This window comes from Strigops habroptila, chromosome 1 (genome assembly GCF_004027225.2).
Source record: "Strigops habroptila isolate Jane chromosome 1, bStrHab1.2.pri, whole genome shotgun sequence".
NCBI classification, from domain to species: Eukaryota; Metazoa; Chordata; class Aves; order Psittaciformes; family Psittacidae; genus Strigops; species Strigops habroptila.
This window is the reverse complement of record NC_044277.2, coordinates 141,832,971-141,856,462: the sequence shown is the minus strand read 5'-3', so window position 1 is coordinate 141,856,462 and position 23,492 is coordinate 141,832,971. Positions and strand designations below refer to the sequence as shown.

At 35.7% G+C, this 23,492-nt stretch overlaps 1 protein-coding gene across 2 annotated transcripts in view; it reads right to left on the bottom strand.

The window, feature by feature from the left end:
- Positions 1-23,492, bottom strand: part of ULK4 (unc-51 like kinase 4) — a 225,741-nt gene that overhangs the window by 201,007 nt on the left and 1,242 nt on the right. Inside the window, exons 2-16 of one of the 2 annotated variants that reach the window (XM_030512705.1) lie at positions 22,555-22,725; positions 21,526-21,676; positions 19,909-20,008; positions 16,596-16,735; positions 14,309-14,471; positions 12,474-12,575; positions 11,559-11,642; positions 10,619-10,694; positions 9,915-10,001; positions 8,135-8,256; positions 7,933-8,002; positions 5,476-5,575; positions 4,986-5,090; positions 3,182-3,242; positions 726-907 (exon numbers count right to left, since the gene is read on the bottom strand). In XM_030512705.1, the coding sequence (XP_030368565.1) occupies positions 726-907; positions 3,182-3,242; positions 4,986-5,090; positions 5,476-5,575; positions 7,933-8,002; positions 8,135-8,256; positions 9,915-10,001; positions 10,619-10,694; positions 11,559-11,642; positions 12,474-12,575; positions 14,309-14,471; positions 16,596-16,735; positions 19,909-20,008; positions 21,526-21,663 (1,530 nt within the window). In that variant the 5' untranslated portion in view covers positions 21,664-21,676; positions 22,555-22,725. The remainder of the gene's footprint in view (positions 1-725; positions 908-3,181; positions 3,243-4,985; positions 5,091-5,475; positions 5,576-7,932; positions 8,003-8,134; positions 8,257-9,914; positions 10,002-10,618; positions 10,695-11,558; positions 11,643-12,473; positions 12,576-14,308; positions 14,472-16,595; positions 16,736-19,908; positions 20,009-21,525; positions 21,677-22,554; positions 22,726-23,492) is intronic. The other variant, XM_030512714.1, reaches the window with a different exon arrangement.

Genomic DNA, 23,492 nt, shown 5'->3' with positions numbered 1-23,492 from the left:
CTTAAGATCATCCAGTTCCAACCCCCTGCCATGGGCAGGGATACCTCACATTAGACCATGTCACCCAATGCCCCGTCCAACCTGGCCTTAAACACTGCCAGGGATGGAGCATATGAGAAGAGTAAGTCTATTTCGCTTCTGCACCATGCAATAACCTGAGAAATATGTTAATCCACTACAGAGGAGACTAGTACAACTGTTTGTCAGGTAGAAAACCTTTCTTGAAAGATGAAACCACCGTTCACGTCTATGCTAAACCAGACTTTCCGGAGAACATGCTCACCCTTTGGAGCAGCGCTAAATGAAAGTTTTGCTTGCTATTCTCATGGATATACGGCCAAGCAAAATTGATATAGCAATTCAATCCTTAACTTTTTTCAGTCTTCTCTGTCCTTTAATGATTCACAAAGACTAACGTTTCATCATATGCTAGTTCACTCTCCATCAAGGTTAATTTTTAACCCAACCTTTTTACTAATATAACAAATCTATATAAAAATATATCTGAAATCTAAGGAGAAATAATTAGTTTCCCTCAGCTCTTTTAAAAAAAGCTGACATGGAATTTAGTTGGGGGGTTTTTTTTCATTATTTTGTACTTAATTTGCCATATTATTTTTGTCAGTACACTGATGATTTCTTGAAATAAAACTAAAAGCAGGTGATTCTTGTTACAATGGCAAGTATGTAAACCATGTTGATTCCTTTAAAACTTTATTATTTACCAGCTGAGAGTTAATAAGCCTGTTTGCAGTTTCCTTGTGGACAGCCACAGTACACAGATAGCACAGTAAGTTCAATTTAGAACGTGCCGCTCCTGTATTCTTCTCGGGAGAACCAAGCAGTAAACACACTCGTTGCAAGAAGTCATTCCAGTCCATGTCCTTCATACATGATAACTTCTCAGCTAATCGTAAGAAGCAAACAAGTCGTTAAAGATAATGGATTTTTGATGATGCTTTAACACACTAGAAAGTAACATCACCATGGATAAACAAGTTCCAAAGCTTTCATCTATTTATAATTTTAGTACTTCAACAAAAATGTTAGTATTCCTGCCTGTCGATTATAGAAATCAAAGAAGTAGTAAGAGGAGAAACAAAGCATAAAAATGTAGCAGAGAGCCTCAAAACATTCCTTAAAGTGCAACCCCACTAAGTCCTTGGACTTCATTTAAGTAAACATTTATTGGTGTTATATTTAGGAAAGGCTGTCTGTAACCATTACTAAGCCTTAATAAGAAACTGCGGTTTCATTAGAGAAAATTTGAGGCAAAATCTAATGAGAGTCAGGAAAATTTCCTCAGAATCAATAAACTGAAAATGCTTATAGTTCCTCATATAGGTAGGCTTCCATCTAGGTAAGCCTTAGCAGAGGACACAGAGGACTTCAGAAGGAACATGAAATCACTAGGATGGTTAACCTAAATCCTGTGGTTCAATTCACCGACCACTGTACATGAATAGAGATTTTTCCAAAGGCTTCCTTATCAGTCTCAATGGATAACTTTGCTCTAGAAGCCACACATTAGTTATTTATTAATATATATTAGTATATTATTAGTTAGTTATTTATTAATATATGACGACTCTTCATCAGGGACTGTAGCAATAAGACAAGGGGTGATGGGTTCAAACTGAAACAGTTCAGTTCAGGTTGGAAGTTCAGAACAGGAAGTTCAGAAAAAGAAGTTCAGGTTGGATCTAAGGCAGAAGTTCTTCCCTGTGAGGGTGCTGAGGTGCTGGCACAGGGTGCCCAGAGAAGCTGTGGCTGCCCCATCCCTGGCAGTGTTCAAGGCCAGGTTGGACAGACCCTTGGGCAACATGGTCTAGAGGGAGGCATCCCTGCCCATGGCAGGGGGTTGGACCTAGATGACCTTAAGGTCCTTTCCAACACAAACCATTTTAGAAGTCTATGATTAATATCTTATCTGCCATCCTGATATACTCCAGTACAGAATATTTAAAAACATGTCTTTTGTCTTTTACTCCAATTTTACACTAAAGTAACAACACCTACGGATGAAAGCAATTATTATTTACATTCATAAAGGTGAAAAGTGGTTTGGATTTCAGATATTTATCTGAATTTTTCCATACCATTTTTAATCATTATTGGTTTTGAAGAAACCGAATTTGATACTGCTCATCAATCAGAATGTTGTCCGGGAAAAAAGCTACAACCCTCAAAATGTTACAACCACAAAAAACACTGGCCCATATAGGGACAATAGTTAAACATATTAGAACATCAGCGTGATAATTCAGCTCCCCTGCCTTGGTCACTTAAATCTGATCATTTTTGCCTAGAACACCAGCCAAATGAAAAATGCCTTCTGTTATTACAGTCTTGATTGGGAGACTGGGATACACTGTGTTCTTTTCCAACTTCAAAATTTCTTCAACAAATTAATGCTCTAAAACACATACTTTACAGAAAGAAAAAAGGAACTTTTTTATCTAGGAAGAGATGCTATATGAATTCTAGGATTACATACCTGGCTGTAAGCACAGTAAAGTGTAACAATACTTCCTTATATAGACCAGAGGAAATTTTCGAAGGGGAAGAAACATTAGACTCCTGACAATGAGGAGCCTTTTGTTTTCAGAAATAACAGCAGCCTCTCTAGACATTAAAAACTAACAACAACAAAACAAACTCCAAACTCCACACTATCTTTTGGACCATGATTACCATAACATTTCATGATTAAAGGTAGCACTGACAAGGCTGCCTAGATTACAGCTGATCAACACTGCATATTTTAAGATCCTGTTTTCATTTGCTTCTCCTGTTTTCATTTGCATTCTAATCTATTTAGTTGAATATTGCAGTTGGCATATCTCAGTTATTCACAAAAAATAACATGGGAAAAACCACATTGTTTTTCCCCCAAACTTAAACAGTGTTGACTCTCTCATTTTAGAAGCTTTTGAGCATGGGCTTGTAACTGAAGAAGGCAGGAAAGAAAAGAAGGGCATAGGACTGTCTGCACTTAAAAAGTCTACTCAAAATTGGTCTAGCCAAAAATATTACATATGCAACCTCAGTTTTAGGAAAGTTATGAGTTCTGCAACTGTGACGGTTCATCATCTCCAGAGGGAGGCTAGAGGTTCTGTGATAGCAAGTTATAACATTGTATGAAGGAAATGAAGTTTCAACAACTTGAGCAGATCCATACCTGAATACGTTGGTATATGTGAAGTTTTCAGGTCAAATCTAACTGGTACTTGCTTCATTATCTGGAAAAATAAGCAGACATATTACAACTAGTTGTAATACATTTCCGGAAATCTCTAAGTAGCTGAACATGCAAACACAAAGATGCAAAAATTGTACAGGATGCCATACAGTAAATACATATATATACATGCTAGATCATTCTAGAACATTAAAAGTGATTATTAGCACCAACTAATCATTCATAAGGTATTGGGGCTTTTTATCCCCACATCATTTTCTGATGGATGGCTGCTCAGTGACGGAGCATTTGAGTGTGATTTTCAGTAACTAAGGCATACGAAAAAGGTAACTGTATACTGGAATTTAGCCTTTGACAGATGAAGCCTAGCTGTAACTAGAGAGCTATTCACTAAAAAAGGTCTTGAACTCCACAGATCTGCAGAACAAAGGGAAATTTTACAATATAAGCTGACATTTCAGCTTTGAAAATTCTGCCAGCATCTAGTAAATCCCTTTCCAGGAAATTAAATCACAAGCTTTTCAGCTTTACCAGGTGTCAGTATCATCCTTTTGTCTGCAGATTGCCAAGTATGCAGTGACTTGGAATTTAGTGGGCTATTTTGCATTAATTCTGAGCCTGGCCTTGCATGGCAAGAAGATTAGTCTCCGTGTGCACATTAGTATGTACACTTCTCCCTAATCTCATCTCTTCTAGTAACAAGAGAAGCAGTGAAGGGCTTTGTGGAGGAGTCCTGAGACTGAACTGAGAATTTGGAGAGGTGGCAACATTCAAATGCATAATTACCTTTGAAATTCTCCACTGGCAACAATGTGCTCCAAACATATAAAAACAGTATTGTCGGGTAGTTTCATTATTTAACTGTGTAAGATTCTTAGGTTTTCAGAGTGTTAGGAATTCCATTAAAACAGACAAAAGAATGGTTATACTAAAGCAATACAGCAACTAAAAGCTGTAAAGAGATTCTTAATGAACTGAGGCTCCCTTCCAATGAAAAATGTTGCATTTCCTGCATCTGACACTTACTTAGTCAAGTTGCTAAAGTGACTACAATTTTTTTTGCACAGAAATAAAAGGAATGAAGTGGGGGTCTTGCCTATCATTCCTTCTACCAATACCACACATGTGCTCATGCTCACACATTAAATTGTCATTGTAGTGCAGAACTCTGATTCTTTTTTAGTCTTCCCTTTGCTGTCAAGCAAGTGTCAGTCTCTGCTCAAGAGAATCATCACAAACTGTTATCACATTAGAAACCTTGTGACTGAAATTGGATGGACATTTCTTGTAACTTCAGGTCTCCTTTTCTAGAGAAAATAAGTTTATATTTAGGAGAAACATTATCATATCTGAAGTTTGAAGAGTAACAAAAGTTATTCTATAAAGGTCCTAACCTAGAAGGCTTCATAGATGGCCTTGTTTTGAGTATACCAGGACACAGTTCTGTTTGTGTTCATTTAAGTAAGAGATATCAAAGCAAGTTATCAGAAAACAAACCTACAAAAGCACTGAACACTGCATTTAGTAACTTCTGTTTCTTGTAAGACATTAAATAATGTTAGCATTCAATCCCAAAATAACTCAGTTCTCCAAATTAACAACCCAATAGGATTATAAAAGATTGCCAAAAAAACTGCATGAGATCTTGCTAGATGACTGGGTGGAACTGCTTTAAAATGAGCATTATAAAATACAGGAAAGGCGTTTCACCCCGCTTAAAGATTTATCTGCAAAAACAGCCTCACTCACAAGTTCCTGAATCTTGCATTTTATTTTGCTATACCTTTGGATTGTCAATGACTGGTGTTATGATAAGATCGGATTCAGTGTAAATGAGCTCTTTCAGGGTTGACTCCATATCCTGCTGACTTGAGCATGTATTTTTAGCCTAAAAGAAGAAGAAAGTTTTTGTAACAAAAAAAAAAAAAAAAAAATTATGTTTATTCCTAAACTATTTCATATCAACATTATATCACACAGTTTGGCCATGCAAACAACAGACTCTAAATTACTTGTTGTTTATGTAGTAGCAGATATGGCCAGCTAAGAATTATGATAAAGAAACCAAGTCCAAAAAGAAAGACTGAGAAAAAAAGAATATAGTACTATCCCTTTTATACATACATTCCCCCAAATGACTTGCACACTGTAGGAACTGCTTTCCTTTTATAATTATGGAAGGACAGAACAAAAAACTGACTTTACCACAGATTCCAGGCTAAAATTCTAACTCTAAAGATATCACCATGCTTTAATATTCTTTTTCTACTCACCTTTTTCAAGCATGAATCTCTTTGTGGAGAATTTTGGATTGGGACAGTAGTAGCATCACTTACTTCTACTGCCGTGCTAGTTCTAGGTGTGGGACGAGAACTTAAAAGAAAGAACAATAAATAGATAAATAAACCAACAGAGTACAGATTAAGTTCCACTGCAAACTACTTTTTTGTTGCTTTTTGGAAACTTTCACGTTATACAGTAAACTTCCAAAACTGACAAACATAAATGATGCTTTGCCTGATCCATCAACTGGACATGAACATCCTGTCCCGACAAGGTTCAGATATGTTTGTCAGTTAGAATTGAGAAGGGACTAGGTGATTTCTTTTTTGTTGTTGTTAAATGAATGTAATTTGATTTTTTTCCTCACCCACAGTCGCTCTCCAAAACGGATGCTAAAATATCATTATCTTAATTCTTAATAACAAACAGCATACAAGAAGAATTAACCTGACAAAAAAATTGCTATTTATTTTATGCTATTCTCTTCTGACTCACAACTCCTGGCTAGGTAATGAGAATTAAAAACTGCCTGAATCTCATTTATGAATGTGAACTGGGTTTACTTTTCAGTTTTCCTTTATAAAAATCCTGTCTGCTAATCAGAAAATAGAGACCAGAATTTTGCGTATTCGCGATTTTCATAAAGCTGCAAGTGAACTTGCTCTTAATTCAAATTAAATTGTTTCAAAACAACTTTAGAACTCTTAAAATTGGCAGGCCAGGATACTAATTTAATCAACAACTCGAAAGGAATGTGGTTTTTTGATTAGCAGAAAGTAATATACACATTTAGTTGCAAATCAGTTTTATTTATTAGAAAAAGCAACTAAACTAAAAATACAAACACCACACAATTAAAGATACTCATGAAAATCAATGATCAAATGACTAACATATAGTTATTATTCTTATTCTTTTCAAAAGATGCCTTTTAACTATTTTCAACAGGAAGTTACATTTAAAGAGCATAGTGAAGGAGTGTCAACATATTATCTACTAGCTAGATAAAACTACACAAAATGTCCTAATTCTTATGCTAAAAAATATATCAGGATCTGCTTGGAAGTTTAAGAAGTCTTATTTCCTAAACAAAGAAAATATGATTTCTAGCTAGGAGGCTGAACAAATTATTCTATGTTCCCACATGCTTCAAAACATGTAGATTTGTTAAATATTTTTTTTCTGAACCTAATTTGCTTTCATATGCATTGGAGATAGAGAAAATCATTCCTACTTTTCCAGTTCTGAGCTGGTTTCTCAGTTTAAAACAAGACAAGTGATTAGTGAATTGAATCAGCTGAACTGAGTAAGATCTATTCCCTTCACACATGTAGAAGAAGCTCCTGCTGTTAAAAGCTGATTAACCACTCCTGCAGCTAAGTAGATCTTTGTGCCAGGTCAGCAGCTTTCTTTCACTTCAATGTTTTAAAACTTTAGTAGGTAACACATGCAGCTTTGAGAACTTAAATCATTGAAGAAAAGAGAATTTGATAAAGCAATTATAAAAAATCTGCATTACATTTTAAATTTTGTATTAAATAGATGTACTTATGTTGTTAAATATATTTTTTCTTTAATATTCTCACAATATGATTTGGATTACATGTTCTTATATGAAGTAATGCCACTGTAGCCTTTCTTTCCAGCAAACTGCTAAAGCAAACAGCAAATGCTATTTTAAATTACTAATAGTATGGCTTTAGCTGTGATGACAGAAGTTGTAAGTGAGATGAGAAGTAATCCTTTAATAAAAGCAACTGAAATAACTAGAAAAGTAGACACACTATCAGGTACAAAAGCCCTATTTCAGGTTATGCAAGAAGCTTGAAAAAGTATTTAATTTGAAACTGTAATATTTCTGCTTGATGACAAGAAGAACAACATCTATTTTACTAGATAATCTTCTTGGCTCAAAAGCTAGTATAGGATCAGGCTTCAACTAAAACAAACCACTGTTAAACCAATCACTAGCTTTTATTTAATACCTTGTAGTACTTAATAGATTGCTACCAATAGCTTGTGATGAAAAGCTGAAGGAAGAATTTACTAGTGGATCTTAAGCTGAATGCTTATTCTTGTGTATTTAAAGTAAGCATATTCAAAGCATATTCTCATATATGAAGTAAGAAGGCAAGCAAGTTCTTAATATGTTTTTCTGTATAGACAGACAGCTAAGAAATGAAAAGGCTTCCAAACCCCAGTGTAATAAAGCCAGAAAAGCATTGCTTTAACTACACACACTGCTTTCACAGCTTTTCAAAGATGTCTTAATGTTAAACTGGTGATAAAAAATTCAAAAGGTGACACACTAACAAAACATTACAAATGGAATACTAAAATAAAAAAATAATAAAAATAAAGTAATAAATAAAGAGACAGGGGAAAACCAAACAAAACAAACACACAAGGTTGCCAGGGTTTTCTAATTGTTCTTTAGGTTTTCATACCTGAGAAGAAATATGGATTCATTTGATTCACCATCAACCACATTTTTGGGGCGCAGTTCGGGCTGAGTGTCTGTTGAAAAGAGAATATGAACTTGCATTCAGAAGTTAAAAACCACGTAAGAATAGGGAATAAGCCTGTTGGCAAGACTGACAAAATTCACAGGACAAAATAATTCAAAATAACATCATGAACAATTATTACCTATTTTAAAAGAATTGCTTGGTAGATTATCTGCTCTTGAGGATGACAGGTTATCTGGATTTTTAGGAGTATCCACTGGCTCTTTGGCACTCCAAGACACTGATGACTCTGTGTCTTCACTGCTGTTTAATAAAAGATACTAATTACACTGATGAAACTTAAAAAAAAAAAAAAAGATCATATCCATTATTTGTTGCAATTATTACAATGCAGTTTAGCTGTCATTCTCTAGAACACAATACTATTGAAATATTATACACATACTTTTTATATTAGTAAGGGCAATGATGAAAAATAAGTTTATAGCAAATGACTTGGAGAACAGTAAAAATTCTTTAGCTCCCTCAGCAGAACTTGCGTGAAAGAAATTAGAAAAGTTAAATTATTACCCCATAATACCAGAGCTATAAAGCTTTAAAAGCTTTAGAGACCATTCAGTCTTCACAGATGAAAGTCAAAAGAAACCTACTTCTAATAACGAAATCTGTAGCCTAGATTAAGATCAATAAGAACCACCTCTTTTTTGCTTCACAATTCACATGTCACATTTAATTGCAAGTTTATTGATTTTGGTTGTTTGGGGTTTCTAATATACCCCTCTATTATTCACATGGAACTAGGTCAAATAACTTTCCTGAAGGCCAGCCAGGACATCAAACCCACATTGTGAAGAAAATACATGGATCCGTATTCAAGAAAATACTGAGCTGCTTTTGCATATCAAGCCCATGTCCTATGTTTGCCATATTTGTCAGAGTGCAAACCTCAGCAGGTATTTCAGAGGCATTAGACAACCCTCCAGAGTAAGGTCAAATAGCTCAATATTTTGTAGGAGATCAAGATTCTTCTGATTCTCTGACAATTCCTCAATAATGACAACTGTGGTAGAGATAATATAAGTCTGCTAAAACCTTGAATAAATTCTTACTTCGTGGTATAAACTACAAATCTTGACTTCTTACCTGCCTCGGTGGCAAAAGCAGTAATAAAATTAACAGGCAAAGAGCCCAGAATAAACATTAACAACAAAAATACTGCAACACTGGGGTCAGAAATAGGTATTAAACAACACAAGAGAATGTTAAAATAGACTGAACACAAAAACATTCAGCATTCTCAAAGAATGTATTCTCACATCAGTTCCGTAGATTGGAACCTAAAGTATCTTTCAAATATTTAGAACAAAAGAACATAAAAATAACACTAAATATCCTAATTCAAAATTTAAAACAAACAAAAAACCCCAGCAAGGTAACAGGGGGCTTGAAGAAGCCTAACTTTTCAATACACAGAACGTATTTTCTCAGAAGGTTTGGGTTTTTCTGCATACATAACAGTGGAGAGTATTACAAATTTGAGAAAAAAAAAAACCAACCACATGAATGCTTTGTGTCACAAGCCCAGAATATGGGTCAGCTGCATTTGCAAGGATATAAGGCTGAACCACAAATCTAAGATGCTTTGTGATGCTCTAAGCCAAATGCATGAACAAAAAAATCTCACTAAAGATAAAACTGACCCATATTTATAAGATTCTACAAAAGCTTCATAAATTCTAAGTCAAATTACTGTGCATCATTGTTATATAAAAAAATAAATGAAAATGAGAGCAGTTATTTCAGCAGTAAATTTTAACACATTCTGTAGCCAGGAGGAAGGAGTCTGTTGAAAGCAAACAGTGTAACATACTAACAGGATGATACAATTCCTAAGCATCCAAAACTGTTCACTGTTTTTTGCTTGTATTTACTAAAAAAAGTCTTCCTTGAGAATCCAGTACCTTGAGCATGTGTCTGTAGAATCACCACCACAATGGCTAAGGGATCCTTTCCAGAACGGATGCTGCAATAGCTCTGTCCAATTCAGCCTTTTGAAAAGCAACAAATAAACTCAAAAAGCAGTGGCAAAGTACAGCTCCAGCGAGATACCAGCCTAGGTTTTGAACCCAGTGACACTACAGAGCAATGAAACCAGTTGTTTGCTTTTATTTGATCAACAATTAAGTTTTCTTATGGGATAAACTTTTTGCCTCAAATCAGAATGGCTCATTCAGGCAACACAGAGGTATGAGACTCAGAATGAAGGAAACCACATAGCCAATCTCCAGACATTAATTGGCTGAGCTACCCTATAAATTATAATCTCATGTTATTTAACAATATGACTATATCAGCTATAAATCAAAGCCTCATAAAACAGATGTGCCCATTGCTCTGGAAAAGCAAAGCCACGCAATTTTAAAACTGCCTGTTACGAAGTTATCTATTTAGCACCAGCTACAAAAATACAAAGATATACTTAATCAAAATATTGATTCTGTATGTTTTCATATAAGAAAAAGCACAACTTGCTCTTTTATATAAGGGAAGAAGTCATTTTTCCATTCTTTGTCATCTACAAAACACTACACATGCAGTACCATAGCAATTTCTCCCGACGTGAAAAAAGACAATATAAACAATTGCCATGGAGTAGACAGTTTACCTTTTCTGAGGATCCTTTTGAAGCAACCCATCAAGCAAACTAATGAACTCAGCAGAAGGTTTTTGAAAAGCAGAACCTGTAAATAGAAGCACCACAGGAGATAAGCGTTTGGCAGCAAAAACAACCATCACAAAATGCAGATCAAATCATTATCTACAGATCATGCTAAAGTGTCTTTTTAACAGTAATTTCATCAAAAAAAATCTGAATGTATGAAAAATCTTAAATGTAGACTCTTTGCATTTCAAAAGGATCCTAAAAAAACCCAATCCCCCAAAAACAAAAATCCCACCAATACTCAGTCACCAAACTAAAACTGGTTTTATGTTAAAAAAAGCACTCTCCAATTATCATATAGCTATTACCAAAACATAAAGTGGAATTGAAATCTGCTTAAATTGCAATTAAATTTCCCCAAACAATGATAATTTTAAGAGAACCATTGTTGTACCCCATTATACAAAAGAGGCTTCCAAAGTTCTTATTTAACTGAGGCTCTACTTCTAAGAGCTCAGAACTATGAAATGCACTTTATTCACTTGGAAAGCAAAATCTCTCTTGTAATTGAAACAAGCAACAGCAGTTTTAATTCTACTGGTCATTGTTTTCACTACATTACTGCGAATTGAAAAGAGCCACTACTATTTAAGGGTCTCCAGGCATACCACTGATGCCCAGTATGACTGAGATAAAAATTCCATGCCAGAAAGTAGATTTACTTTTCATTCTTAATACTAAATGATATGCCTGTCTGTCAAAAGAGAAATAGGCATTCATCACTAACAGGGAGAAAGTTCTTATCAGAGGAAGGCAGTGCTAACATTTGGACAGCTAACAGATCCCTGCAACCAGCCTCAGAACAAACAGTGCAAAACAAAACTTTAACTTTCTGAGTATTATTCTGATTTGATTCATTTAACAATAACAGAACAACAACAACCCTTCGGTGTAGGTGGCAATGGATCTTCACATAAAATCTTTTCAATTAATTCAGAAAAGCTGTCGGAGAAGAATGGTGGTCTTCCTACAAGCAAAGAGAAATGTGGTTCACAGATTAGGCGGACTTCAAAATGGCTGTTAGGTGCAATGATATGATGAGCTCATTTTCCTAAGGAAACATCCAAAGAAATAAACACCCTCTGCCTGAATTTTATTTATCAAGTTCTTTTGTCAATTTAAATATAAACCCTTGAATTAAATTCTCTTACCATGAACAGCAAAAGAGACCACAGACAGAAAAGCACCAAAGATGGAGGTCACCATGATAGCCCTGTATGTATCAGCAATGAGACAACAGCAGAAGGTCTAGGCAGAAATCTCAGCATCTGTGGAACTACGTTGCTCCAACAGATCAGTGTATTATTTAAGACTTCAGAAGGTTACAGTGTAATTATTTTTTGTGATTAAATTCTCCTTCCAGCTGCAGCCAATGCTAATGTGTACTTTATCTGCAGGAAACCAAATGACTCTAGTTTTGAAAGAGAAAACTTTCACTAGTATAAAGGTCAAAATAATGCACCCAGGATATAATCCTGAGGAGATGAAAAACATTACACTGTCAGAATTCAAGGTCTGCTGTAATTTCAAATCATAGTCTTTAAACAATACATGTTGGTTAGTCTTATAAGATTTAGATCACAGTCAAAAGGTCAACTTAACAGTATTACATCACTTAATTATTTGATAAGGACCATTCTATTTAAGAACAGTTAGTACAGCCTTGAAGAAATCTTTAAAACCTGTCTTAAGTTTTTCTATGTCTTAACTTCCCTAGAAAGTCAACGTGCATTTACCCTGGGGCCACAACCTATGTTTCCATTATCACAGATATTAAATAGATACAGAAACTTACAACCTGAGAACATTTCATATAGTATACATCCCAAGGACCATAGATCACTGGCTTTGGAGAAGTCTTCTCCCTTTATTGCTTCTGGAGCTGCATATAATGGAGAGCCTACAAAACACAGCACATGTAATGCACTTTGATTATTCATTCAGCATTTATCCCTTCATTCTTCGTCTCCAGACTTAAGTGAGATAGAGATGATCTTCACTTAGTATAAGAAAACTGTAAGCAGTTTCAAATGAACTTCTCTCCTTTTACTGAATTATGTAGGATTACATACACTATTTTGTTGATTATTTCACTTCTATTAACCAAGGTGACTTGGGTTACACTTTTGTAACACAGCGATTAATGCAGCGAATGTTTTGATATACCTTGACAGCTTCCAGAACCAAGTAAATTGAGCAGAACGGTAAACCAACATCATCCTCATGTAATAATTATGTTACAGCAGGTTTGGTGGCGGTTTTTTGTTTGTTTTCAAAAGCTAGCCCAAGACAGAAACCTTCATGAAATTAAAAAACTGATACAAAAACAAGGTTGCTAGACAAGTAGATCACTGATCAAAACTAGTTATAGCTATATTCACACTAAAACACTATGAAAACATCACATATCAAATTGTAACAGCTTATTCACAAACCCTTTTCTGTCTTGATATAGAAAAAGAAATAGGCAGTTTCTATTTTGACAATAGTTCCCATCTAAACACTGATTCGGTTCTCCAAACTCTCTTTGAAAATTACACAAACTCAGCAAAAGTGCCAAATCCATAGTCCTTTTGGACTCTTTTGTTCTTGGGTTTTAAGTAACAAAAGGTCATTAACCACACACATCAAAACAGCTCTTCTGAAAGGCAACAGGAAAGAGATTAGATTTGTATTTCTTCCTGAATAAAGATCTTACTAAAGGTCTTGCATTTCCACTGTGGACTTTCAGCAGGAGACAGCAATGTATTAAGAAAGCTCTCCTTGTTCCCATAAAATATTGCCATGAACTCCTTTCTTCTCAATATCACTAACTGCTATGACACAACTTTATCTTGGAAACAGAGGTCTGTGAGATGCTCTGAGATGACAACTAATAAAAGATTAGACGATTAAAACCAAGTTTCTGAATTTTTCTTGTTCTCTGACAAAAATAACTTTGTATTTGCAGCCTACTGCAAACTGTAGGGATTTGATGTCAAACTGCAAAAAGAAATCTAAAGTAATCTACCTCCTGTTATGTTATGTTGAAAGTTTGTTATACAGGTATACTACAGTCTGTGATCACCTACATAGTAGCTTCAATCCAAAAAATAACCTTAAGTCTATTTACAAAAAGCAGGACAAGTCAGGAATTGTCAATATGTTAATTTCTGTGACAGACAGAAGTATATTTTTCCCATGTCTAGTTAAACTGGCTTTGTAAAACTTCAAATTATTAACGTATGCTGGTAAATACAAGTTCTTTTCTTTCTACTCACTTGCAGGCATTGCTCCTGTTGTAAGTTATGATCTCTCTGAACAATCTTCCTTAAGAGCTAAATTCTGGTTTAAGCTTACTTAAACTAAAAAAAAAAACAACCCATCCAGGATATGTTAAACCTGCTTACAGAAAATGTACAGACCATGCTTTCCATTGCAAAGACACAGGTAAACCCATTAATCTTTACAAGTGATAAGACAAAATCAATTCTTCGGTTTCTCTAGAAATTTAGGCAGCTCCAAAAGAACAATAAACAACTACTTTATTTCAAGGTCCTCTCTCCAAATTACTTCAAACAAAAAGCTTTTTCCAACTTTCATTCTGTCCCTTTCGTGAATTTTTGTTAATTTTGGCTAGTAAAAATATCGCACCTCGAAATCTATTTTTCAGGTATCTTTGTGGAGTGCTTTCACTGACATCTCCTTCACCCTCTTCAGATCCAACTAAAGCAAAATACTCTTCCAAGTTTTCACCATCCATTTTAGCCAAGCAAAAGTTATTGAGTTTCAAAGTGCCAGGTCCTTCTAGCAGAATCTAGAATAAATAAGATCCAACATACAAGTATCATATACAAAAACTGATGAAATTTCTAACACAAAGTATTAAATAACTTATTAAAAAAAAAAATTCACAAACTATTTAGGTACATAGACATGATCATTATAACTGAAAACACTGAAAAGTTTTAAGTCAACACCAATACTACCTTTTTTCTTATAATCAAAAAATTGGAGTCTTACAATAGGACCCTTAAAAAGTTTAATGTGCACTTTTGTTCACTCATTATTAAATCTCAATGAACAATGATGCTACTTACTGTAGAAAAGAAAGTAAAAGTAGAGCATATAGGAAAATAAAGAGTGTATGGGAACACAAAAGTATATGTCCTGGGTTCAGCTATAGCAGTCATTCTCCTTCTTAGTAGCTGGTGCAGTGCTGTGTTTTTGACTTTCAGCCTGAGAACAACGCTGATAACACCGATGTTTTCAGTTGTTGCTAAGTAATGTTTACTCTGACCAAAGACTTTCTCAGTCTCATGCTCTGCAAGGGAGGAGGGGAAGTCGGGAGGAAGCAGAGACAGGACCCCTGACCCAAACCGGCCAACGGGGTATTCCATACCATGGCATGTCATGCCCAGTATATAAACCAGGAGGAGTTACCCAGAAGGCCCAGATCACTGCTCGGGTTGGGCTGGGTATCGGTCGGCGGGTGGTGAGCAATTGTATTCTCTCCCCTTGTTATTTCCCTTATCATTATTATTATTAATGGTAGTAGTAGTGGTTTTGTATTATACCTTAGTTACTAGATTGCTCTTATCTCAACCCATGGGAGTTACATTCTTCCGATTCTCCTCCCCATCCCTCCAGGAGCAGGGGGAGGAGGATGGGGGGGGAGTGAGCGAGAGGCTGCGTGGTTCCGAGTTACAGGCTGGGCTTAAACCACGACAGTATAGTAAAAAGAAACAGCACTTCATTTGAGGAGTGAAAAATAAGTGAATCTTTCTAATTTTATTTAGCAGAATATTCCAAAGATTTTGTCCAAAGATGACAAGAGTTCTCTCTATGCAGTCACTGCTTATTCTCATCATTAAAAGCTTCATAATCTCAAAAATGTTGTTTGGAGAAATAGCCCATTCAGTCAGGGAGAGAAGCACTCTGTACTTAGTGATCAAAGGAATACTTCACAGCAACACTGTTCTTTGGAAGAACACAGACTCATCTCCATTATGCTTTATTCATATATCTCTTACTGCTTTGGACCCACAAAGGACAGAAACAGAGTATAATTGTGCAAGATATTACAGAAAATTCAGAGAAAGGCAACTTGATCACTTACAGATCAAGATCAAAACCAGTTACTGTTAAGCAAGAATTTGTGGTTATAGTTATATTCTGGTGACTACATAAATTAAAAGCAAATATGGACTTTGACTATACGTAAATTGTATAAAATTATTTATACATAATAAAACTATACATAAATTGCACAAACACACAATATCAGAAACTACATGAAGATCTGTATTTTTATGCAAGAGTAAGACAACAACTTAAATGGCATCTGGGAACAATCGAGAAGGTTATTAACAAAGAAAGTTACTTCCTCATTATCATTTTCTGTGACTTCAAAATGTTCTGCAGCATGATACAATAGGTATAACTACAAAGTTACATGTCCAAGGACAGAGAACTAAAATCCTTCATTAATTCAAACCAGTACACTAATTCTAAATGTAATTTAGAATTAGATTTAGATTAGATTTAGAATAGATCTAGATTTCTAAATAAAAAAGAATCTATCACATTGTATCAACTATACAACAGGGTAAGAAAGCAATTAGATCATAAAATAGAATCATAGAATAGTTAGGGTTGGAAAGGACCTTAAGATCATCTAGTTCCAACCCCCCTGCCATGGGCAGGGACACCTCACACTAAACCATGTCACCCAAGCCTCTGTCCAACCTGGCCTTGAACACCGCCAGGGATAGCCAAGCTATAGACTTGTCTCTCATTGTCTTCACATATATTATAAAACTCAACTGTCCTCCAACCCAAGGTAAGCCTCTTCCAAACAGTAAAACAGAAATAATGGATTAAAAGCTCATGGCATACAAAGTAACATGCAGTTTCCCCTATAAATAATGCTCCTTCTTACCTTTCCAGGTGTCAGTTCACAAAAGATAATTCCAAGCTTATGAATATGGTATAAACCAGTAATCAAATCAACACCAAATTCTCTCACTACATCTTCAGGTAGATGTTCATCTTGAGCAATAACAGATTCTAGAGAACCACCTGAAATACATTTACACATAGTCAGCAAGAGCATGTAAAAAGAAGGTGCCATACAAATCATTCCCAAAGACATTATGCAAGCTTCTTCAGAAGATGCCAGGTAAAAATTAGTATCAGTAAATGCTAAAAATATTTCTTGAGATTATCCAATAGTTACAAAATCTAAGATGTACAGAAAAAAAATCCATTTCCAATATTGTGACAAAAAAAATAATCTTGACTACAATAAATTGAGTGCATGACTTCAAAATTACTTTCAGACTGATTTATTTTACAAACAAGACAGAAGGAAAAGAAGAAACTGAGGAACTGTGTCAGGTCACAATGTAATAGCACCCCATGGTTTTACTCAAATTCCTTCACCAGATCCCTGCTCCATGATTTAAAAGAATAAACAATACCAAGAGCAACTATCGACTTCTGTGAACAAGTGCTAAAGCTAATGACAGGCAACTGTCCACAGAATTCACAGACAACAGAAGTAGCAAAGCTGGGTTACATTCCGAGGGCCTGAAGTCAACAACATCCAACAGATAAACTCTCCTATTTGTTCTTCAATAGTTTAGATTTACATGTATGTTGCGAAAAGATAACTTTCCTCACAGACCCTGCCCAACTCACCTGTTTGTAAAAACACAGAAGAAAAAAAAGGGAAATTGCCCAACCCAAAATTATAAGCACTATTTAACCTTCCTGCATCACTAAACCAGTAACAAACTGGAAATCAGAAGCTGGAGTCCAATTTGCATTCCTACTTCCTTTTTCAATGAGAACGCAAGTGTGAGACGACATGGTAAATACATAAAGAGGAAGTAAATAGTGTTTGCTCTTCACGTGGTATCTCTGTAGAGTCCTTTTCTTGACTCATGGGCCCCAGTTCTTTCATTTTCATCCCTTCCTCTTTTAAGAATTTAAAACAAAAATACCAAGGACTAAAGTTCCACTTTCCAGGTTTCTCACACAAATCCCAGCTTCCTGTCCTAGCAAGTCATACTTACATCTGTCCGGACCCAGGTCATTCTGAATCTCATCCTAACATGAGACCCTTCTCTGTCCCTCCAAAATCACCACTCTCCCTCTCCAGTAAGTCCAACCAACCCTTCCTCTGTTTCTGATCAGATTACACCTGGAAAGCCTTCCAAACAGCCCTCATATATATCCTCTATCACCTGTGTCCTTCCCTGGGCTTCACATGCACTCTCTACGCTTTTCCCCACTGATAGTTACTGTTTCTCTGTTCTTGCAAAAATCTCTCCTCTTTCCCCATTACCTACTTCCTCACATCCCACTGATTCTTAGGTATGTCATCACACTCATCCCATTTGAGCCATTCATGTCTTAACTGACCATAGGACTTGGACTTCTCCTAATCTCATTTCCCAGAAGCTCATTATTAAAACAACCTTTCTGCTCCCTCCTGTCCCAGACTGCTATTGCAAACTGCATATTCCCCAACTCTCCCAAAATCCCTTTCCTCAACCTCATTTGGTCCTTTGCTACTCCTGCAGCAAACCTGTTCCCCTGAGACTACAGTTTGTATTCTATGGATTATGGGTCTCCTGGGTTATCTATTACTTGTATCTTAGCCAAATCATGCAGGTTAAAAAAAGATACAAATTTAAGTCCCTGAATGAAAATAGGGATTAGGAGAGCTCTTCATAGAAAAGGATACTAGATCTTTTATTCCAAATCTCTTAATAGATTTTCTTGAGCTTTTTTCCCTTTGCTCAGTAACTTCTTTCAGAGAATAGCAAGAGTAGAAGTCTGTCATCACAATATTCTTCGAATTATTCAACACTGCTGAATCTTAACATTATTTTATTTCTAAGCCTTGTTTATGCTGTTTAGCAAATCAGCCATTCTTTAAAAATCAAGCCCATATTACCTAACTATAGTAAAGAATTTTCCATCATGTTTAACTACTGGATTTTACAATGTAATCTAGAGAACTACATATAGAATTCCATAGTATGACCAAACAGACAAAGGAAAAACAAAGGAATAGTGAAACCTGCAACACAGAAGTATGCTGTATTTGATAACAAACTCACTTTGTCACCTTGAGACAAGTGGGAGAGATCTTCCATATTTCAAAAACAGTTTTCAAGGCTCTACAAAATTAGTAAGAAATCTATGTCTTATTCTATTTGTAGGTAACTTAGCTTCAAGACAGACCCCTTGCAGCAAATTGCAACACTGCAAGGTAAAAAATACATTATAATTGTTCAAGCTGTACTTAATAAAAGGCTGTCTGTCTAATAATATATGCCCATAAATTAGACTAAGCATACAGACCAAAGCCTCCATATAAGCCAGTAAATTCACTTCTAATCACTGAAAGAATGACCTGGTTTTTTTCCAGAACTTGTCGCTTCTCTACTTCAGTATTTTCTGAAATAGAATTCTGGATAGAAACAGAAGCTGTGTGTAATATGGACTTTGGCTATGAAACAAACTCCAGATACCAAAATCTGAATATGCATCACTTGCGCAGTTGGCCTTCTTTTCCTTCCATGTGGAGTAAAGCACGCTATCTGGAGTTGAAAACATGCAGTTACCACAGAGAAAGTTTTACCTGATTTCTTTAATGGATTGATGAGAGCATCTGAAAACTCAATTAATCACTTAAGGCAGTTTTGGGCTCCCAGAGCTCCCAAATGAACATCTTAAGTCAAAAGACTTCTACTGAACAGGAAGAAAACTAAAAATTTACTATTAGCTTCAGAATTGCCCTTTGTGTATTATTACTTGATTTGCTCCTTGCTGTCTTTATTGTGTGTTATAAAATAAAAAGAAAAAAACAAAGCTGCCAGTCCTTAGAAAACTTCTCTCAAGTAATTTTTACTTAACTACCCTCCGACTACCCACAATTTGGTTTTAAGCTCCCCTGAGTAGCCCTATCTCTTCAGCTATTAAAAACCAACATGATGTCATATCAGTTAACAGTTAACATACAGATACAGTGAAGCAGAGGAGAAGCATTATTTCAGTTCATTTTTAAAAACATTTCCAGAAGCAAAAAGACTTTTCTCTATAAATAGGATTCTCAAGCTTATAATCAGATAACTACTAAGTGTTTTCAAGGATCTAAGTATTTGTTGTGAAGAAACTGTTAGAAGTCTCTTACAAATACTCACTCTATAAATTTTTGTCTTCTGAGCTTACCATCTTACCTGTGCATAATTCCACTACAAGCCAGAGATGGTTGCTTGTTTCATACCATTCATGAAATGTCACTATATTCTTGTGTCTGATTTTATGAGTCAGACGAACCTAGAACAAAGTTTTTAACATACGTAACTGGAGAAAAATAAAAAAAGCAGTATACTGACTTAAGGTTAGGGGGGAAGGCGGGAGGAGGATGGACCACGCATACTACAACTTTAGTCCAGATCAACTACTTGTTTTCTTAACTTTTTAAAGGTATTTTTAAAAATTTGGGGGGGGAAGGGGGAGGACGAAAGTTCTCCAACACAAAATTATAAGCACTTAAGCACTATTTAACCTTCCTGCATCACTAAAACAACAAGAAACTGAAAATCAGAATTTGGAGTTAAGCTTGCATTCCTAGTTTCTTTTTCAGTGAGCACACAAGTGTGAGACAGCATGGCGAGTACAATAAGAAGAAGTAAAAAGACATTTTTTTCATCATTCTTCATCTTATCAGGCAAGAGCAATCATTCAAAGGTCTGTAGAAATCTGTATTTCTATTAAAACTACATCTCTACAGGGGCCTGTGTAACTTATCAGAGTTGTAAGGTATCCCCGAGAGCTTTCTGAGAGGACCTCACGCCAGAGCAGGGGAAGAATTTGAGGAGGAAGGAGCAGCAGAGACAGCGTATGATGAACTGACTGCAACCTCCATTCCCTGGCCCTCTGTGCCACTTGGGGAGGAGGCAGAGAGGTCAGGAGTGGAGTCTGAGAAGAGAGAAGTGAGGAGAAGGTGGGTTAAGATTTGGTTTTGTTTCTCATTATCCTACTCTCATTTGATAGGCAATAAACTAATTTCCCCAAGCTGAGTCTGTTTTGCCCATGACAGTAATTGGATGAACGCTGCTGAATTAGATGAATTGGGGAGTGATCTCTCCATGTCCTTATCTTGATCCACAAGCCTTTTGTTCTATTTTCTCTCCCCTGTCCAGCTGAGGAGGGGTGTGACAGATCAGCTTTGATGGGCACCTGGTGTCCAGCCATGGTCAACCCAACACAAAAGCAAAATTTATCCACTGGAAAAATAAAATATTTAAGCGTCTAACTGTATCAGTTACAGTTTCTTTTCCAGCAGGTGTATGTTTAAAATGTTGTCGAGATTTCACAAAACGAATTCATTTACCTTAAATGCTATTCTTTCATCAAAAATAATTTCTTCTTGGTAAGTGATTGATTATTTACTGGAAGGTATTACTACCACTGAATTTGCACAACTTAGAGCAAAATAAAGCAAACTACTACACCCAAGTAACTGTTTTTAAAAGTTCTCTGACACATCATAGAAACAGTAAGCCTGTGAACATGGGTTTATGCATGTGATTTAAACAACAGTAAACACAGATGAAGAAATAAATACATTAAAATAAGATTCTATTTAAAGTATAAGAATTTAAAATCTTATGAAGCTGACCTAAATGGTGACAAACTTCATGTAAAGAAGCACATGGTATTTTTCTGTTATATTACCTGTGCTACAGGGTTTTGTAAGCAAGCTGTTTCTTTTCCCAGATTTAGCAGGAGGAAAAAAAAAACAACCCCCCAAAACCCAAAGAAACCCCCACAAACCAAATATTACTTACCCAGTTTGTTATTTCAGCTCTTTTACATTTATCAGTGCAAAGAATAGCAACAAAATTAATTGTTCCCTTTCTTCTTCCTTTATAGACAACTGTCTTATTTCCTCTTCCGATCTCCTCATAGAGAACAAAGTTCTCCATACTTAAGGATGCTCTACAGGCAATGGATTGGAAACATGGTATTAGTCTTATAAACAAATAAACTTTTAAACCAAGAAGAAGGGGAAAGCATTCTAATTTAATAGTCATTGGTGTATAGTATTTACCCTCCCAATTCTCAAAACTGGGATTACATACTTCTAGCAAGTATATAATGCCTTCACAGAAGGCCTCCTCTCAGGCAATGCGATCCAAATTTTGAACAAGTAATAGGATTTTCTACTTCCAAAGCTCTTAACACATTCAAAAAGTTACAGATGACCCAGCACCTACAAATTCTAAAGATTTTATCTGTAAATAGTAATTACACTGCCAAACTGAAAATTGCATGTTCTACACAAAACTGCTGTCCAAATGAAAATCTCCAGTAATGAAAGCCTTGTAAAATAAGATTGCCATTTCTGCCCAACGGCACTTTAGGCAAATGTGCCCCTGCAACTTTTCACAATGTAATTTAAACCTGCCAAATAACCAGTTTAATCAATGCAACTGAAAAACACAGGACTTTGTGAATATTAATGTTCCTAACTATCATTTTTGTCTTAAGAATGCTTTCATTTACATAGTTAAACAAATGAAATATTTGTCATTTGTTGCAAACCTAGCAGGTGACATTTCTATATTTAAATAGTTAGATGCTTCTCATAAAAGTCTAGTTAATTCTTTTGTTCCATAATTATTTTCTCTGAGAATCTTGGAGCAAGGGGAGTACTGCTAGCAAAACAGTGAAGCAACTATAATACATGAAGTTAGAGTTCTGCTTTCCATCCTGTTCCTCAGCTATTCCACTGGGTTAAAAGTAGAGACACAGAAAATCCCAACACCAGCATATTCAGAAATAGGATATATTGATAGCTAATCCTCAGTAATCACCTTGTAGTAAGTTCTTCCAGCTCCAGGACAGCTTTGCATTCTTGCCTAGTTCTTCCAACTACCAATTTAATTAGCTCCAAGCCAAGGAGTTTTCTATCTCTGCATGACTTACTCCATTTTGTTTATAAAACTGTTTTTTCTTCAACAAGACCGGTTCTCAATGTAGTTATCCTAAAACCACAGAAAAGCAGCATATTTGAGAAGGAACTACAACAACAGAAATGATGAGCAAAGATACGAAGGAAGGGCTGCTTAAGTAGAACAACTGCAGATGCCTAATCACAAATCACAAACTTAATTTCACTTTAACTCTCTCATGAGACACAGAGCTCCCAGAGTGACAAAATGAAGACCAGGGAATCCCCAAGTCTTCAGTCAAGACTTCAAATCAAAATACAACAAAGCATTATGCAGCAACAGACAACGGAATGCCTGTCACCAAAAATACTGTTTCTTGCCAGAACATCAGCCAGGTGCCAAGTACAACCCAGGTGATCCAGAATTCACAACAGACATAGGAACCTCATGACTCTAGGATTTCCTTTATCAAAGATAGTTACCCAAGACAGAAGTTTTCTTCTCAAAAGAAGAAAGAATCCCACCATTGCAATTCAAAAGCTTTCAGATTAATACTGTAAATTAGTTTATCTAGCACTAAGCAAACAGCTAGGTACAGCCAGTATAAGACGGATAGGAAGGCCTTTTTTCCTAAAGTTATCTATGAGAACAAGGTGATTATACAACAATCAGTTTGCCAAACACCCCAAAATAAGGCACAAAGATAGAGCATCAGAACAGATCAAGGTGTCCATTTCCCTACCTCTCTTTTCTGATTCACACCATTCCTTATGTTTTTTTTCTGGACAGCTTAAAAAAAATCACAACCAACCAACCAACCAAACAAACAAAAAAAATCCTCACAATGTCTTCCCCTAACA